At 41.2% G+C, this 18,061-nt stretch overlaps 1 protein-coding gene across 5 annotated transcripts in view; it reads left to right on the plus strand.

Moving 5' to 3' along the window:
- Positions 1-18,061, plus strand: part of LOC140492203 (F-box/WD repeat-containing protein 11) — a 175,071-nt gene that overhangs the window by 128,326 nt on the left and 28,684 nt on the right. For all 5 annotated transcript variants that reach the window (XM_072591084.1, XM_072591085.1, XM_072591086.1 and 2 more), the window contains 3 exons: positions 112-298; positions 2,049-2,139; positions 16,728-16,865. In XM_072591084.1, the coding sequence (XP_072447185.1) occupies positions 112-298; positions 2,049-2,139; positions 16,728-16,865 (416 nt within the window). The remainder of the gene's footprint in view (positions 1-111; positions 299-2,048; positions 2,140-16,727; positions 16,866-18,061) is intronic.

The following is an 18,061-nucleotide window of genomic DNA, read 5'->3' on the forward strand; positions in this document are numbered from 1 at the left end:
ATGATCTTTAAAAGAGTTCACAGCTTGAGTTACGTAGAGGTTTACTACATGATGCCTTAACTGCAGCCTGTTGGATAGATTATTAATCGGTGTGTTCTTTTATGTCCATAGCCCAAGGATTGGATCACATAGCAGAGAACATCCTGTCATACCTGGATGCCAAGTCACTGTGTGCTGCTGAGGTGGTGTGTAAAGAATGGCAGCGGGTTATTGGCGAGGGAATGCTGTGGAAAAAGCTGATTGAACGGATGGTGCGCACAGACCCGCTGTGGCGAGGCCTCGCAGAGAGGAGGGGGTGGTGAGTTACTTTAATCACATGCAGTGCATAAATTAAAATAGACCAATCCCAGCTGCCCCTCTTTCTATAAAGAGAAACTCTACAATCATTACATTGGGTATGAAATCTATCCCAGCTCTTTGACAGAGCCTGTGATCATCAGCCCGATTATTCCTTTGTTGACTTAGAGTCATAGAGATGTACAGCATGGAAACAGACCCTTCGATCCAATTTGACCATGCTGACCTAATCTAGTCCCATTTGCCAACACTTGGCCCATATCCCTCTAAACCCTTCCTATTCATATACCCAACCAGATGCCTTTTAAATGCTAGAATTGTACGAGCCTCCACCACTTCCTCTGGCAGCACATTCCAACCACACACCGCCCTCTGTGTTTAAAAAGTTTCCCCTTGGGTCCCTTTTAAATTCAAGTTTGTGCAAAGTTAGTGAGACATAATTTCCCATACACACAGCCATATTAACTATTCCCAATCAATCCTTGTCTTTTCAAATAAATGTAAATCCTCTCCCTCAGGATTCCCTCCGGCAACTTGCCCACCACTGATGTCAGGCTCACTTGTCTTTAGTTCCTTGGGTTTTCCTTGCCACCTTACTTTATTGGCACCACATTAGCCAACCTCCAGCTTTATTATCCATTTTGTTTGAATTTTCCTAATGACATTGTCAGGTCAAAGCATCATGGTAATATCAATGGTCGAGTAATGCAGAGCCCCAGGTTTATGTTCTGGGGACACTGTGGATTTGAATTCTGAAATTAAAACATGATCAAGTGTCTGGAAGGAAATCTGCCATCCTTACCTGGCCTGCACTTGACTCCAAACCCACCGTGATGTAGGTTGCTCTTTACTGCTCTCCACACAATTAGTAATGAGCAACAAATGCTGACCTAGCCCATGATGTCCACATCTCATTGTCAAGCTTGTTAAAAATAAGTAATTTGGAATTAATTTTTGTTGTAACAATACTGCACTGTCACTTAACTGTCTCTGTGTCCTACCTTCACGAATTGTGAATCTTCACCACAATCCTTTAGTTTCCTTACGAGCCTCAAATTAACTCTGGCACGAAAATTGACCTACCTGTTTTATCATTTCCAGCTGAGAGTAACAATCCCACAAATATTCAAGGGAATAGATCCAATTTAATGAATGAGCCACTGAATTGATTTGTAAATTGTCAGCTTATGTTGATTGCCAAATTTGAGAAGGTATTTGTTCTGTCCATAGAAACAAATTACCTGTATTACTTTTACTATATAGAAATGCATCCTAAGTTTGAAAATATATTAAGCATTGGAAAACAGGAAAAGACAGAGGTGATAAACTATTTCCACTGGTTGGAGATTCTAGAATTAGGGAGCAAGTTTGCGAATTAGGACCAGACCATTCAAGAGAGGTAATCAAAAGTGCGGGCGATGTTTGGAATGCTCTTCAACAAATAGCAGTGAATGCTACATAAGTTGGTAATTTTAAATCTGAGATAAAAGTTCATTAACAAAGGTACTAAGGGATATGGGCCAAGGCAGGCATATGGAGCTAGGCCAAAGATCAGCTATGGAAAAGGTGTGAGTGCTTCACTGGCCTACTGCAATACCTGTGTCCCTTAATGAAGTTGAGGTGGTGATTAGCAACAAAACAATGTACAGAGTCTAATATTATGAGGCAGTCTTTAATTAAAAAAAAATGTGGAAGCACTGACGTTATGTGTCTTTTCCCTGTTTACTCATGTCTCTGCCCTTTCTTCCTAGGGAACAATATCTATTTAAAAATAGGCCTGCGGATGGTCCACCCAATTCATTTTACAGAGGGTTATATCCAAAGATAATCCAGGACATAGAGGTATGTCCAAGCTACCCAATCACGCATGAAGCTCGTTGTCATGTTCTCTGTTCTTCAATTGAATTTACAACAGGCTGCTAAATTTTGAAGTGCTTTACAAATCCAAATTTGCCTAGTTTGTTAGTAACAGAACTTTAGATATCACTGTTCTCTTCTGTTCTATCACTGCCCCCAGTACTCCTTTGGTTGTAATATTGTTTGATCATTTCTAATGCACATTGCTGTTTCGATAGTACAGCAGGAGTTACAATGTGTTTGACTATAAAGTCTTAAGGTAACCAATGCATCCAAGTGATTGTAATGTTGTACTTTTACACATAGGAAAGCAGAAAATTTATGGTGCAGGAGGCCATTCAGCTCATTATCTCTGTGCTGTGTGAAAAAGAACTGTCTGTCCTAATCTCGTTTTCCAGCTCTTGATCCATGTCTATACACGTTTTTGTTTCCTTTAAATAAGGCGGCTTCCTTTTGAAAGGTTGATTATTTAGCTCAGAGATTCCAGTGTACTAAGCTGCTTGATTGATTTGGTTCAAACTAATGTTGCATTAAGTCACCAACACCTTTCACCATGTGATAAAATAATCATTTTGCCAAGCAGAATATTTTTCATTAAGATGTGGCACCTTTTTATGTATTTTTCTTATGCAAAAAACCTGCTGAAAATGTCCCTAGGGTGAGAAAAGAAAATCTTTTCACAATGTAATGTAATCTTTGCAAAGCAATTACAGTTCTGTTCTCAACAAGAGTTCCCAAAGGTTTCATTTCTGGCTGAATTTCTGTGGCCTTAACATTCTTCCTAAAATTGGACACCCAAACTGTACACATTATTCTAACTGGGTTCAGATTCTACTAACTTTACTTCATAACTTAAACCTCAACACTAGGGGTCAACCTTGCCATCCTTCACTGTACAGCTTTCAAAGTTTCCCTTGTGCCTACATGACTGTAGTTGGATGTGACATCCAACTGATCAGACCATCTATTCAGCTTCAGCTCCATGCTTTGCACTGAATCTCTGCTGATTGAGCTGTGTGCCTCAGTGTTCTTCACAGCTGCTACAGAGTTACTAAACTGCACTGGTATGCAATTCTGATCACCATTGCATCTTTCTCAGCTTTTCCCAAGTTGTTCAAGCAGTATTCATTAGGAAGTTTACCCCTTGCATTTCCCCTCACCCATTATCTTTCAAATCTATTATCTATACTTAGTCTGTATGAGTTTAATTTGCCACAGTTCCAGCCCACCAGCTCATTGTCCTAGGTCTTCTCTAATTGCACACATGCTCCATTTTTACTGTCACTGCACACAGTTTAGAATTATCTTCAAGTTTAACTATTCTTATTGAGTTTCTCAATGTAGCCATGTTTCAGTTCTTCAAGATTCATCACCCAATAACACTTCACCACTAATAAGCCGAGACACTGATATCCAGAATCTGCACTCAGTTAATCTCCCTAGCACTGCTATCTGGGTCTCCCCACTCAGTATATCGAATCTCAGTATTGATTTCCACTATACTCCACTCAATATCCAACCCCAGTAATAATGTCTGTGACTGTCCACTGAGTATATCAAACATGCCTACTGATATTGTGACACTTCACTTTGTATGTCTAACCTCAGCACTAACATCTGTAACTGTCCACTAAGGATATCTCCTATCACTGATTTTTGCAGCTCTCCACTCGGTATCTACCACTCTCCACTCAATATTTGTCCAGCACTGAGGAAAGCGACCTTGGAGTGCAGGTTCATAGTTTCTTGAAAGTAGAGTTGCAGGTAGATAGGATAGCTTTCCTTTATTAGTCTGAGCATTGAGCATAGAAGTTGGGAGGTCATGTTGCGGCTGTTGGTTAGGCCACTTTTGGAACATAGCGTGCAATTCCAGTCTCCTTCCTATCGGAAGGATGTTGTGAAACTTGAAAGGGTTCAGAAAAGATTTAAGAGGGTGTTGCCAGGGTTGGAGGATTTGAGCTATAGGGAGAGGTTAAATAGGTTGGGACCATTTCCCCTGAAGTGTCGGAGGCTGAGGGGTGACCTTTTATCGAGATTTATAAAATCATGAGGGTCATCGATAGGATAAATAGACAGTCTTTTCCCTAGGGTGAGGGAGTCCAAAACTAGAGGGCATAGGTTCAGTGCGAGGGGGAAAGATATAAAAGGAACCTAAGGGGCAACTTTTGTACGCAGAGGGTGGTGCGTGTTTGGAATGAACTGCCAGAGGAAGTGGTGGAGGCTGGTACAATTACATTATTTCCAAGGCATCTGGGTAGGTATATAAATAGGAAGGGTTTGGAGGGATATGGGTCAAGTGCTGGCCAATGGGACTAAATTAGGTTAGGATATGTGGTCGGCATGGACATGTTGGACTGAAGGGTCTGTTTCCAGGCTATACATTTCTCTGGCTCTATGATAGGTATTGAGCACTGATCTGTGAATCTTCAATAAGTATATCCAACCTCAGCACTGGTATTCCCCACACTCCACTCAGTATTTCAGCATCGTCACTGATTTCTGTAACTCTTCACTCAGTATATCTGAACCCAGCACTGATGTTTGCTTCTCTCCACTCAGTCTTTCAACCTCAACACTGATGTCTGCAACTCTCCACTCAAGCGCGTTTCCACAACCCACAACCCTGCACTGACATCCTGGTATCTCTGCTGAGTGTTTTCCTGCCTGCGCTGGTATCCCAAATTCTTCATTCAGTATATGGATCCCACCTATCAACACCAGTATCGGAGAACTAGTTCAGAGACAGTATTGTCAGTGCTGGAATGGAATTCATCTACTCTAACCTCAGTTTAATATAATTTAGCATGTCTGAGGAGAGACTTGTGCTATCAATGCTGAATGTCATCTTCATAAATTCTTCATTGCAAACTAAATGGTGAGATTTTAAGCAGTGCATGAGATGGTTCCAATTCATAACAGTTTGATAACAGGCATTCCCGTAAAATGCTCCATCTTCATTTGTCATTGACTTGATTTTTTTTAAATTTCAAAGCGCAGCCATTGTCTGAAATTCATTGTAGACTTTATTGTTCTGTCATAATGAGTTGGCTACACCATACACATAACTGTAAGTGAACACATTTTGTCCTTAAAGACACACCTTGTAAAGAAAAATACATCTTTTATGATGTGAATAAGCCTATAAACTCTTGATGTGGTTCAGAAATATTAGCAATGGTCTTTTTGGCTGCTGCACAGACATTCCATCCATTCAAAAGAAAAATGTATTACGTAAAGAGCTATGTTTTTCTTTTCAAAGGCAAATTATACAATTTTTCCAGCTGCTTTAAACATTTTTGAAGCCCAGCTGTGGGTGTGTCTCTGTGTGCTAGGGTGGTGTTATCAAGACTAAAATCTATTCTTTCTTCAATTAAACTATTTCTATCCATTACAGAAGCTGTATAGGAATCTACAATCTTTGAAGGCATTGTGGTCTGTCTGCCTGGCAATGCTGTATTTGCCGGATTGAATAAGCACTAGTGGTGTCATCTCTGCTGAAGCTCCATAGCCTTGAGCACATAATCTAGGCTGACCCTTTAGTACTGAGGGTGTGTTGCACTGCATTGTCAGTATTGTCAGTTACATGATCCTTGCCTCCTCAGTTTATGTAATTGATCTCACGATGCTAATTCATAGAAGAAGGGGATTCTTCCCAGCATCCTGCTCAATATTTATCCCTCAACTCAAATCGGCAAAACAAATTGACAGATGATCATGGGAGTTATCCCAGTATATTGGCCACCATTGTGGAATCAATTATATAATTGCTGGCTGATGCTCAAGCTTTGGGACTGTACTTAATGAGGTACTGTCTATCAGGCAGCATGTTAACAATCCCATGGTATTATTTGTATCATTTCCTTCAACCAACAATCTCACATCTGTATATTAAACAGTAATTCAACTCATTGCTATTTGTGGAATTTTGCTGTATTTTACATTTGCCTCTATAACAGTAACTACATTTGAGTAGCTCATTGTATGTGAAGTTAATTTTATGCAGTTGAGAGTCATGGTCAACTGATTACTTATGTTTTAAGAAAAAAACAAACTACTGCAACCCTTCACCAGAAGTGGTTGAAATTGATGACAAATTATTGTTTTGAAAAATTACCAATTTATGCCCTTTCCCATCTGTCCACATTGCTGAATCTTAGTTGGTTCCTTTTCTTGCCTCTGCAATGATATCCAGCTCCATGATCCCACAGTGCTTTGGTTCAACCCAAATCTGTATTGATGCTCTGTGGTCTGTTTTTCTGCTGAGTGTTGCACCCTATCAGAAGGCTAAGGCATATAAACTTTTCACTCCATGTAGAAGAGAGTAAAGGGTAGCTTTTTGGACTGGAGGCATGAGACCAGCGGTGTGCTGCAAGGATTGGTGCTGGGTCCACTGATTTTTATCTTCTACAAATGGTTTGGATGTGAATATAGGAGATAAGGTTAGTAGGTTTGCACATAATAATAATAAAAAAAAGGTGTAGACAGTGAAAAAGGTTATCTCGAGTACAACAGGATTTTGATCAGATGGGCCAGTGGGCCAAGGAGTGACAAATGAGGTTTAATTTAGATAAATGTGAGGTGCTACATTTTGGTAGGGCAAATTAGGGCAGGACTTATGCATTTAATGGTAAGGTCTTGAGGAGTGTTGCTGAACAAAGACCTTGGAATGCAGATTTATAGTTCCTTGACAGTGGAGTTGCGGTAGATAGGATAGTAAGGAAGACATTTTGTACCCTTGCTTTTATTGGTCAGTGCATTGAGTATAGGAGTTGGCAGGTCATGTTTTAGCTGTACAGGATATTGGTTCAGCCACTTTTAGAATACTGCATTCAATTCTGGTCTCCTTGTTATAGGAAGGATGTTGTGAAACTTGAAAGGGTTCAGAAAAGATTTACAAAGATTTTTGCAAAGTTTGTGAAGGTTTGTAGCTCAGGTTGAGGCTTAGGGTGTAGCTTTGCTCGCTGAGCTGTAGGTTTGATATCCAGACATTTCATTACCTGGCTAGGTAACATCATCAGTGGTGACCTCCAAGTGAAGCGAAGCTGTTGTCTCCTGCTTTCTATTTATACGTTTGTCCTGGATGGGGTTCCTGGGGTTTGTGGTGATTGCATTTCCTGTTTGTTTTTTGAGGGGTGATAGATAGTATCTAGATCTATGCATTTGTTTATGGCGTTGTGGTTGGAGTGCCAGGCCTCTAGGAATTCTCCAGGAATCTTTGGTCAACCAAAAATCTGGGTCCGATACGTAGACGACACCTTTGTCATCACAAAACGAAACGAGATAGAAGAGACATTTAACATCAACAACAGGCATAAGGTTCACCAAGGAGGAAGAAACTGACAACAAACTCGCATTCCTGGATGTCACAGTCGAAAGAAAGGACAATAGAGAACTATAAACCTGCGTATACAGAAAACCGACAAACACTGACCAAATACTTAACTACACCAGCAACCATCCCAACACACACAAACGAAGCTGCATCAGAACACCATTCCAACGAGCCACCACACACTGCAGCACAGACAAACTTCGGAAAACAGAGGAGAACCACCTATACAACATATTCAAGAAGAATGGATACTCAAAAATGCAGTCCGCAGATTCCTCAAGAACAAACTACGACAAGCAGACCAAACACAGCCAGAAACCCTAACCACCTTACCATACATCAAAGAAGTTTCAGAAATGACAGGCAGACTACTAAGACCCATCGGAATCCTAGTAGCACACAAACCCACCAACACTCTCAAAAACTAACAAACTTAAAAGACCCAGTACAACCCATGGACAAAACCAACGTCATTTACAAAATTCCATGCAAGGACTGCCACAAACACTACGTAGGACAAGCAGGAAGAAAGTTAGCCACCAGGATACACGAACACAAAAAGACATGACCGTCTCTCCCTCGTAGCCTTGCACGCAGATGAAAACAACCACCATTTCGACTGGGACAACACATCTATCCTGGGACAGGCTAAGCAAAGACATGCCAGAGAATTCCTAGAGGCCTGGCACTCCAACCACAACGCCATAAACAAACACACAGATCTAGATACCATCTATGCATGTATGGAGTGAGCTGCCAGAGGAAATGGTGGAGGCTGATAAAATTGCAATATTTAGAAGGCACCCAGGTGGGTATATGAATGGGGGGGAGGGGGGTTTTGAGGGATATGAAACACATGCTGGCAAATGGGACTAGATTAATTTAGGATATCTGGTTGGTATAAATAAGTTAGACTGGAATGGTCTGATTCAGATGTGCTGATGTTCATGTGTTTCACCTGTGCTGTACATCTGACTTGTGAGTCTGTAAAAGTGGTCACTAGTTTTTCTACTTAAATGTTTACTAATACCTGGAACTGTGAATTAAGGGAAAGTTAGACAAGCTAGGTGAACTTGCTGGAATTTAAGAGTGAGATGTGATTTGATTGAAAGATAAGATCCTGAAGGGTCTTGATGAGGTAGATGTGGAGAAGATGTTTCCTCTTCTGGGAAGATGTTTCCTCTTCTAAAAGTTTCCTCTTAGAACTGGAGGTCACTCTTTAAAAATCAGGAATTGCTCTTTTAAAACCGGGATGAAGCATATCTGTTTCCTGTGAGGGTCATATGTCTTTGAAGCTCTCTTCCTGAAACGGTGGTGAAAGCAGAGCCTTTGAATATTTTCAAGGCAGAGGAGGATAGAAACTTGTCAAGCAAGGGAGTGAAAGATTATCCAGTTTAGGTAAGATTGAGGTTACAGTCAGATCAACCAGGAACTTATTGAATAGCGGGCGGATGAATGCTCTACTCTTGCACCTTGTTCATGTACAGCTCCCGTCCTGCGAAGTGTAACAACTGCTTTTACCACCAGTTTATTGAGCTGAAGGTTTTGTTAAATACATGAAATCATTGGTAAACATCTAGAATCTTTGTATTTATGGTGAGTGTTTGTAGATAGTTTATGCACGATAGGATAATAAAGGTATTTGTTTCCTCCTTCTGAACGATTAAATAATGGAAGAGTTCAGGGCCTATATTGCAAGGCATGTTTTGTACCTTTTGAGTCCTTGGGTATGCAATAAACTTGTTGCAAAAAAAACCTGAATCTTGAAAGATGTCTGAGGTTTTAGTGGTTTTGATCCATCCCTTTCAATCCTGCCCACCCAGGATTGATTCGTTTAACCTAAACTAATGTTATTTCTTTGTTGTAACATCTGTGTTCTCTCCTTTGCCAATCTAAATTCAGCTTGACGAAAAAAATGCCTCTCCTCCTTTGTGAAATGCGGGCTTTCTTCCCATTACTGTGTTAATTTACAGTGCAGAGAGATTTTTTTGGTTGCGCAAAACTTCATGCAATTTCCTACAATGCTTGAGACCAAATGATGGCTAAATAGAATTACATCCAGTCATGAGATTGAAATGTGCACCTGCGTCTCCCTGTTTGCTGATAAATCAGCTCCTATGTTCAGGAGCTAAGTTATTCATTCAGTAAGCTATTATTGTCAAGTTCTTTTAAAATAGGTGTATGTGGGGGGGTCAAAGAACAGTCAGTGGTATTTGGAACAGCCTGCTTTGGGTGCATGAGGAAAATGGGGATACAAAAACCTATTTACTAAACCAGTTACTTTCGCAAGTTTTGTTTTTTTTTTCGTTTTACTGCACCGCACAATCAATAACATGCTGAATATAGTAAAATTGATTTCCCCACACACAAGTAAAATGTAGACTCTTAACTGCCTCTGGGGCTCAGTCAGAGACTGTCGGTCTGAATCTCTGAACAGCTAGCAAACGGACAGCTTGGACTTGGATATTTTTCAGAAAAAGTTGCTGGTATAGTTATATCAGCTCATGACGTGGGGATGACCTGAAGGTCGCATAGACCACTTGCTCTTGTTCTGATGCAGGTTTTTCTCAGTCAATTTATTCTAGTAACAGCATATAAAATAAAATGAATCTGAAAGAGGACTTCAAAATGTTACCTGTTTCACTTTCCATAGATGCCAGAGCTGCTGAGTTTCTCGGGCACTGTTTTTCTTTCAGGTCGTCAGCAACCACAGTATTGTATTTTGCATTGACCTGTCACAAGGTGTTGATAAGAGTTCAGGGAGGGTGGCATTAGTGTTGAAATTGAAGCCCTTTTCCCCATTGTTTACGTAGTGTCTTTTTCATACCTTGGTCTCAACTTTGTGTATGTGTGTGTGGCAGTTGTCTCACTTTAATGAGTGGCTTACATTAGCTGTGCTGTGCCTGACAGCTTTGCAGGTAAATGCAGCCTGTAAAACATGATTGTACTTATATTGAGTTATTAGCCGATAGGTTTAATGATTTTACAAAGTTTCTTGATTAATAATCAACTTATTTATTTACAAAGGCTTTTACATCAATCACATTGGATAGCTCACTCTTCTGATATCTCAAGAGCCATCAATTGGAAGTTCTTGACTGATTGATTCTGCTTTCCAAATTCCTAATTTTTTTTCCCTAGAAATCGCCAGGATGGGGCACCCCTTCAAAGTTGCAATGTTATCTATGGCCTTTGTTCACATCTGCAGTGCATCACTTTGAGTGCACAATTGGTAAACAAAATGATTTTTGACCAAATTATAGCACACAACCATTTTTAACACATGACTACTTCACACACCTTTTTAATCTGTAGTGCAGGTTATTGCATCATATGTAATAACAGCATTATTGCTTATTGTAAAATGTTTAGATTCCTGACTGATGTATGCCAATTAAACGTGGGTTAATCTAGAAGCAAACTACATTGTCATAGAATTACCATCATGACGATTACAGTCAGAACAATGTAAAATGTGTCAGGAGCTTTCAATGCCTCCACCTTGATAAGAGCTGTCCCTGGTCTCAGTCCCTTTAATGCACCTCACATTTACAGTTTGCATTCTCTTTTTCTTTCTTTCTTTTGTCTGTAGTAATGTTTTTCACACTCTTCCAATGATCACCCCCATTGATATGAAAATTTGGACTTTGCCAAAGCTTGAAGGCAGCAAGTTATCTTCCTAACTAGACATGGACGGTGACTGCGAATCAACTATTTGATCGCTACAATTCTTGATCAGTTTGACCATCACCTTGTTCAGTGTCATAGACTGGAGTATGACAAAGTCCTGGCTGGTTTTGCCTTTTGCTGCTTTTCTCCCCATTTCTGCACTCTAAAATGAGACTGAATCATTGTATATGAGCTCCTGTCCTGGCGTTGGAATCTAGATCGGAAATTAAGCCTGGGACTTTGTGATGGTCTACCCATGGCTACTTGGAGCAGTTAATTTTATATCATGGACCCCAGAGAACTCGAAGTTCCACTCACTGATTAACCATCCCCAGTATATTTTAGATCGTGCTGTTCTCCTTGCAATTCCAAATCGCAAGTGATTTGACTGGCCCAAGGACCAGTCCTTAATTCAACCTCACCTTGAAGATCTTGCTTTGTTTCAGTAAGACTAAAATATCTTGGCTGTGCCAAGCTCATCTTCCAGTGGAGATTAGTCAATCACATACTGCTGTCTGTAGTATGGCACCAAAGTAGTAGCCACAAGATCGATTGATTCTGTGACTCGAAGGACTTGTTGAATAAATGGGAGGGGAAGGGTGGTCATTTGTCTGACTTCACTGGACTGTCTGGTTTATGGTTGGTCTGTCCACTGTCCAGAAATTTGATTTTAGGTTCATTAACAATGGAAGTAGCGACTGCGAAGATTATCCCTCTGTCAAACAGTGACCATGTGCCAATTATGTATCTCTTGAGAATGAGTGTGTTTTGTACTCTGCACAGTATGTGGCATCAGAGAAGATTGAGGTGACCTAACTGAGATGTTCAAAATTATGACCAATTTTGACAAGGTAAAGAAGGATGTTCTGTTTCCACTTGATTCTCCTAGTTACTGACATACCAACAATTTCAGGATTGTCAGCAAGAGAGGGATGAGGAGAAATATTTTTACTCAGTTGTTAGGATTTGGAATGTGCTTCCAAAGGAAAGCTGTATATATGTTTGAAAGTGATGAAGTTAGGGGGCTATGGAGATTAGCTACGTAGTTCTTTGAGCAGCCGATAGAGATATCATGGATCAAATGGCTGCCTTCTGTACTGTAAAATTCTATAATTAGACTCAAAAGTCTCAATCCTTGGAATGTGTTGTAGTGGGTAAGGAACTAGTATTCCTTTTGGGCATCTTATCCCTCATCCCTATGTTCATTGTTTGCTTGTTACCAGCCTTCCGTTGTCTTCCATAAACTTGCATTCAAAACACTACTTCCAGGATCAGAGTTTGCACCAAATCAATTCTCGTTTGGTTTTAAAAGCTCTCATCTTTATGTTTTAGACCCTTAAAACACCTTGCCTCTCCAGGTTCTTTAACTAGCTCTACACTCCATCCATTCTTACTGCTTTCCTGTTTAGGGAAATTAGTAGTATTGGGCTATTATATTGGTAACTTTAGTGGGCTGGTACTCCAGAGACAAGACTTTAAATCCCACCATAGCGGCTGAGCGTGTTTGAATTCAATTATTTTAGGAATGAAAAACTGATCTTATTGAAGATGGTTGTGAAACTACTGAATTGTTATATAAATCCATTGGGCTCAGTTCAGGGAGGATAATCGACCATCCTTACCCAGTCTGGCTAATATGTGACTCCAGTATGACTGGCTCACAACTGACTTTGGACAAGGTCTGGCAAACTACTCAGTTGTATTAAACTGCCACAAAAAAACTCCGTTCAGACAACTGACCAAATCACCCAATGGCTGGCAGTGGCTCATTAGTTCGCATTGTTGCCTCATCGCGCAAGGGACCTGGGTTCGATTCCAGCCTCTGGCAACAGTACAGACTCCACACAGACATTGTCCCTGTGTCTTAATGGGTCTCCTCCCACAGTGGAGATGTGTGCAGGGCAGGTGGATTGACCATGCTAATATTGTCCATGGTGTCCAGGAATGTGCAGGTTCGGTGGATTAATCATTGGAAATGCAGGGTTATGGGAATGGGGTAGAAGGATGGGTTTACATAGGATGCTTTTTGGAGGGTTGGTGCAGATTTGATGGACTGAATGACCTGCTTCCACGTTGTAGGGATTCTATGATTCGGCATCAAGCTCGACACTAGAATCTGTAGAGAGGCACCCCTGCCCAGGCCTCCTAACATTGAGGGGTTTGAGCTGAAAGTGAGAGAACTGTCGTATAAACTGTTCAAGCACAAAGTTGTATTCATCTTTATCGTAGCTTACAACAAATGTCCTGGACTCTTCTATCAACAACACTAGATATGTTCTCTCCCACAAGAGGACTGAACCAGCAGAGGTGGCCACAGTACTCCTAGAATTGGAAGAGTGGCCTTAAAAATTTTCAACCTTGACTGACTCCTCAAAGCCTCCTCACATCAGCACCAAACTTGACGATTGTGGTTCCTCATCCTGTGGAACCTGGGACCAGGGGCACAGTTTCATGATCAAATTGAAGACTAGGACGAAGAGAGATTTCTTCACTCAGATGATTGAGTCTCTGGAAATCTCTGTGTCAGAGGGCTTTGCATGCCTCATCATTGAATACCTGGGAGGCTAGGAAAGACCAATCGTTGGTTTCTAAGCATCATGAGATATGGGAACGAGCAGGAAAGTGGGGTTGAAGCCCAAACTCAAATGTCGATCAATTGAATGGTAGGACAGAATCACTGGGTCAAATTGTCTACTCCTATTTATGATATTCTTGCTTTGATCAACAACAAAGCTAGATTTGCACGACCTTTGCACACTGACTTCTCAACTGTACATGCAGTTTATGGGGCAGAGCTTCATGGAATAATTATAGGAGGCCAGACTTTAACTGCATAGATTTGGCTAATGACTCAGTGCACATACACCATATGATGTGGTCATGACACACAGACCAGGTTCTCCCTTTCCCCACAATGAATAGTGTGTACTGGCTGACATACGAAGACCAGATGTTCCCTTTCCCCAGTGTATAGAGACATTACGGTGCTGGCTGATACACCAGAACCAGGTGCTCACTGTCCCCAGTGTGTAGAGAACATTGTGGTGTTGACCGACACATCAGGACTAGGCGCTTACTGTCCCTGGTGTATAGAGACAGTGCAGTACTGAGCCTCACTCCAGGGCCAGGTGCTCACTGTCTCCAGTGTATAGAGGCAGTGTAGTATTGAGCCTCACTATCCCCAATGTATAGAGACCATGTTGGACTGAGCCTCACTCCAGGGCCAGGTGCTCACTGTCTCCAGTGTATAGAGGCAGTGTGGTACTGACCCTTACTCCAGGACCAGGTGCTCAGTGTCCTCACTGTGTAGAGACAGTGTGGTACTGACCGACACACCAGGACCAGACGCTCGCAGTTCCCAGTTCCCAGTGTATAGAGAGAGTGCGGTATTGACCCTCACTCCAGGACCAGGTGCTCGCAGTTCCCAGTGTATAGAGGCAGTGTAGTACAGAGCCTCACTGTCCCCAATGTATAGACTGTGTGGTACTGAGCCTCACTCCAAGACCAGGCACTCACTGTCCCCAGTGTATAAGAAACATTGTGGTGCTGACTGACACATCAGGACCAGGCACTCGCTCTCCCCATTGTGTAGAGACCGTGTTGTACTGAGCCCCACTCCAGGACTAGGCGCTTACTTTCTCCAGTGTATAGAGACAGTGTGGCACTGACTGACACAATAGGTCCAGGTGCTCACTGACCCCAGTGTATAGAGACAGTGTAGTACTGACCCTTACTCCAGGACCAGGTGTTCAGTGACCTCAGTGCGTAGAGACAGTGCGGTACTGACCCTCACTCCAGGAACAGACACTCCCTTTTCCCAGTGAAGGCATCAGAAGGGAGGCACTGTCCAACTTGACAGGAAAAGAGGGACCTGACTCGATGCCAAAAATGGGTAGAATTTAATTTTACTTCAAACGTAAACAAAGTTTGGCATAGTTGGCTTTCTTTCCATCACCTGATAGTCGTGGTTTCACCCTACATGCACAATTTCTGTCCAGCTGGCAATACTCGCATAGGAATAAGTACAGAATTATTCATAAAATTACATCTAATGTTGGATTTTGAGATTTTTGGCATGTGTAATTTTGGGTAGCTGGGTCATATTAAGCTTCAAGGCAAAGGTAAATTAATGCCAAGTTGTTCCATAAACTGCTGCAGACTTTGGCCCTTACAATGGCCATGTTGTGATTTGTTTGGTGGGTGCAGTGTGGATCGTTCTGCCTCCATGAACCAATAAGCCTAGCATGTCAGTAGCATCCAGCTGCCCCACTATCAATCTGTTTTCTGTCTCTTTCAAAGTTGAAGCTGGCCACAATGGGGACTTTGGATTAGTGCTAATTAAAACCATGATAACCCGAATTGCTCACCACTGCCTGTGATGTTGAGGAATTGATGATTGGGACATGTTGAAACATTACTGAAATATATGGTGGGCGTGGGGAATTGCTTTACTAAGAGAAATGCTTAGCAATGCAATCAGAGATGCAGCCGTTATTGAAAACTCTGCAATTTTGAGTTGCAGGTACAATGTGGTTGTGAGTTGAGGTGACAGAATGCCACCATCCATAGAACTTCAGCTACATGCAGATATTAAAGTTTGGCACTTCTGATCTGTCTTGTTCTGTGTTCGTGGCAAAATATAATCCTTATCCACAGTGAAGCTGTTTCTCCCATGAGCAGGATCTTGTTTTCTTGGTATTGGGTATACATAGCAGCCAAATGATACTTGCCAACCCGTTATGGTGTTAAGCATTAAGAAGTTCAAGCAAGGTTCTGATTTTGTCTGTTCTGAAAGGAATAAACCTCCACACCTTTGGACCAAAATATTCTGACTAAATTTAATGGATTTCTTCTCACAAGAGCAAGATGATAAAAGATGCTGAAAATGTAATAATTGAAGGAAGGAATGTACCAAAGATTTTAAAACCACTCCTTTTGGGGACATATTTATTTCTTGCACAAGTTAGACCGAACTGTTGCATCAAGCAAACTTTTTCAGACCTCCTTGGTATAAAATTAAAATGGGTGGTACAAATTTCAGGTTCAGACTTCGGATCTCCAAACAAGTCTGAACTGGAATAACAAGGTTTATGGCGTGCCATGGGATTACTTTTATGTGTGTGATTGTGCTTTTGAAACCTGCAACTTGTGAAGTTGGGCGTTAATATCTTGGCGCTGCCTTTTTCCTGCCAATTTTCACTTCCATAGATAAGCAGCCAGAATAATTATTCTCCAATCTGTTAAGCACACTTTTTCTCGTTTCAAGTGGCTAGTCTTGATCTTTAAAAAATGAACTTCTGAAGCAGCATCGGCACAAATGGTGAATATCTGATTTGAGCATATCTTCAATTGCCAATGTAATTATGCGTCCAGTTGTTTGTAAGGTTATTATTGATAGTGAAGTAATTAATTCATCCAGACCTAAGAATGGATTGTTTTAAATCCAACTTGCCAACTATTATAAATCATGACAGCCACTGTTTTCTCCAGTTTTGTCATGATAGCCAGTGCTTTTACAATATGCGTCCATGGCACTTTGTGCTGACTTTGTTCACACTTTGTCTTCCCGCAGACCATAGAATCAAACTGGAGGTGTGGGAGGCACAACCTACAGAGAATCCAGTGTCGGTCAGAAAACAGCAAAGGAGTTTACTGTCTGCAGTACGATGATGAGAAAATAATCAGTGGTCTGAGAGATAACTCTATCAAAGTGAGTATTTTCATCAATGTGTTCTGTTGTCCGGCAAAATGGCAACTCCTACAAATAAAACTAGCATATACATTGCCAGTTCTGAAAAATTATGTTGAACTGGAAACGGTAGCCTTGTTTCTTTCTTAGCAGATGCTGCCAGACCTGCTGAGTCTTTCCAGCACTTTGCTTATATATGAATATTAATATTCAGTATGTTTTTATTTCCCCTGCAAAATACTGCTATGAATAATCAGCCTTTTCTAGTATTTTAATCTCGCTTGAGTTGCTCACTCCATGTTCAGCTGCCTGCTTTGTCAAGGTAGTTGAATTTGCGTTTATTATCAGTCCAGTTGATATGAACTGTAAAATTGACTTATTCATTCCTGATGAAGGGCTTTTGCCCAAAACGTCGATTTTCCTGCTCCTCTGCTGCCTGACCTGCTGTGCTTTTCCAGCACCACTCTAATCTTGACTCTAATCTCCACCCTCTGCAGTACTCACTTCTGCCAAGTTAACTTTTATACCAAGGCAGGAGTCTCTAGAATGGGATTGAGGGATAAATGCTCTATGAAGGGATTAGGAGCTTTATGATGGACAAGTTAGCTTCTAACTTGGAGCTTTACAAAAATGCTAGATAGTGCTACGCTGACAAATATATGCCAAAGAATAGTTGCAATCTCCAACTCTATCAAATTTGAAAAGTTTCATTTCAAGACCTGCTTGAATCGATCCTGCTGTTGATTTCATGACATGCTGATTCTTATGCTTTGTTCACAAAGTGCATCAGCCCTTAGTTTAAAGATAAAGCTATGTGTGGGACTCCTGGGTTTGTGTGGACCTACTGTTTATAGCAGTTCAGGTTGAAATGTCCCTGTGATATTTCTCCCTGATTGCCCACAAGAGTTCCCAGAAGATTAGCTTTTCTTCCTGGGAGACTCTGGAAACCAAGGAGGAACCCAAATCTACACTTAAGGGTTGCTCGACAGTGATCAGGAACAGCAGGCCATAGTCAATCTTTCCCTAGAGAAATACACTACAGCAACCTAGCTTGGATTAGTTAAATCAGGAATCTATTCTTTCAGTCAGCAGAGGAGCTGATGGATTATGAGGACACTATTAAACGCCGATTCACCTCCGATACGATCAGTTTGATGCAATTTTGGATGGCTTTAAGAGTACAAAACAAAATGCTTCGTTAAAACATTTTGATCAAT

This window comes from Chiloscyllium punctatum, chromosome 20, assembly GCF_047496795.1.
Source record: "Chiloscyllium punctatum isolate Juve2018m chromosome 20, sChiPun1.3, whole genome shotgun sequence".
NCBI classification, from domain to species: domain Eukaryota; kingdom Metazoa; phylum Chordata; class Chondrichthyes; order Orectolobiformes; family Hemiscylliidae; genus Chiloscyllium; species Chiloscyllium punctatum.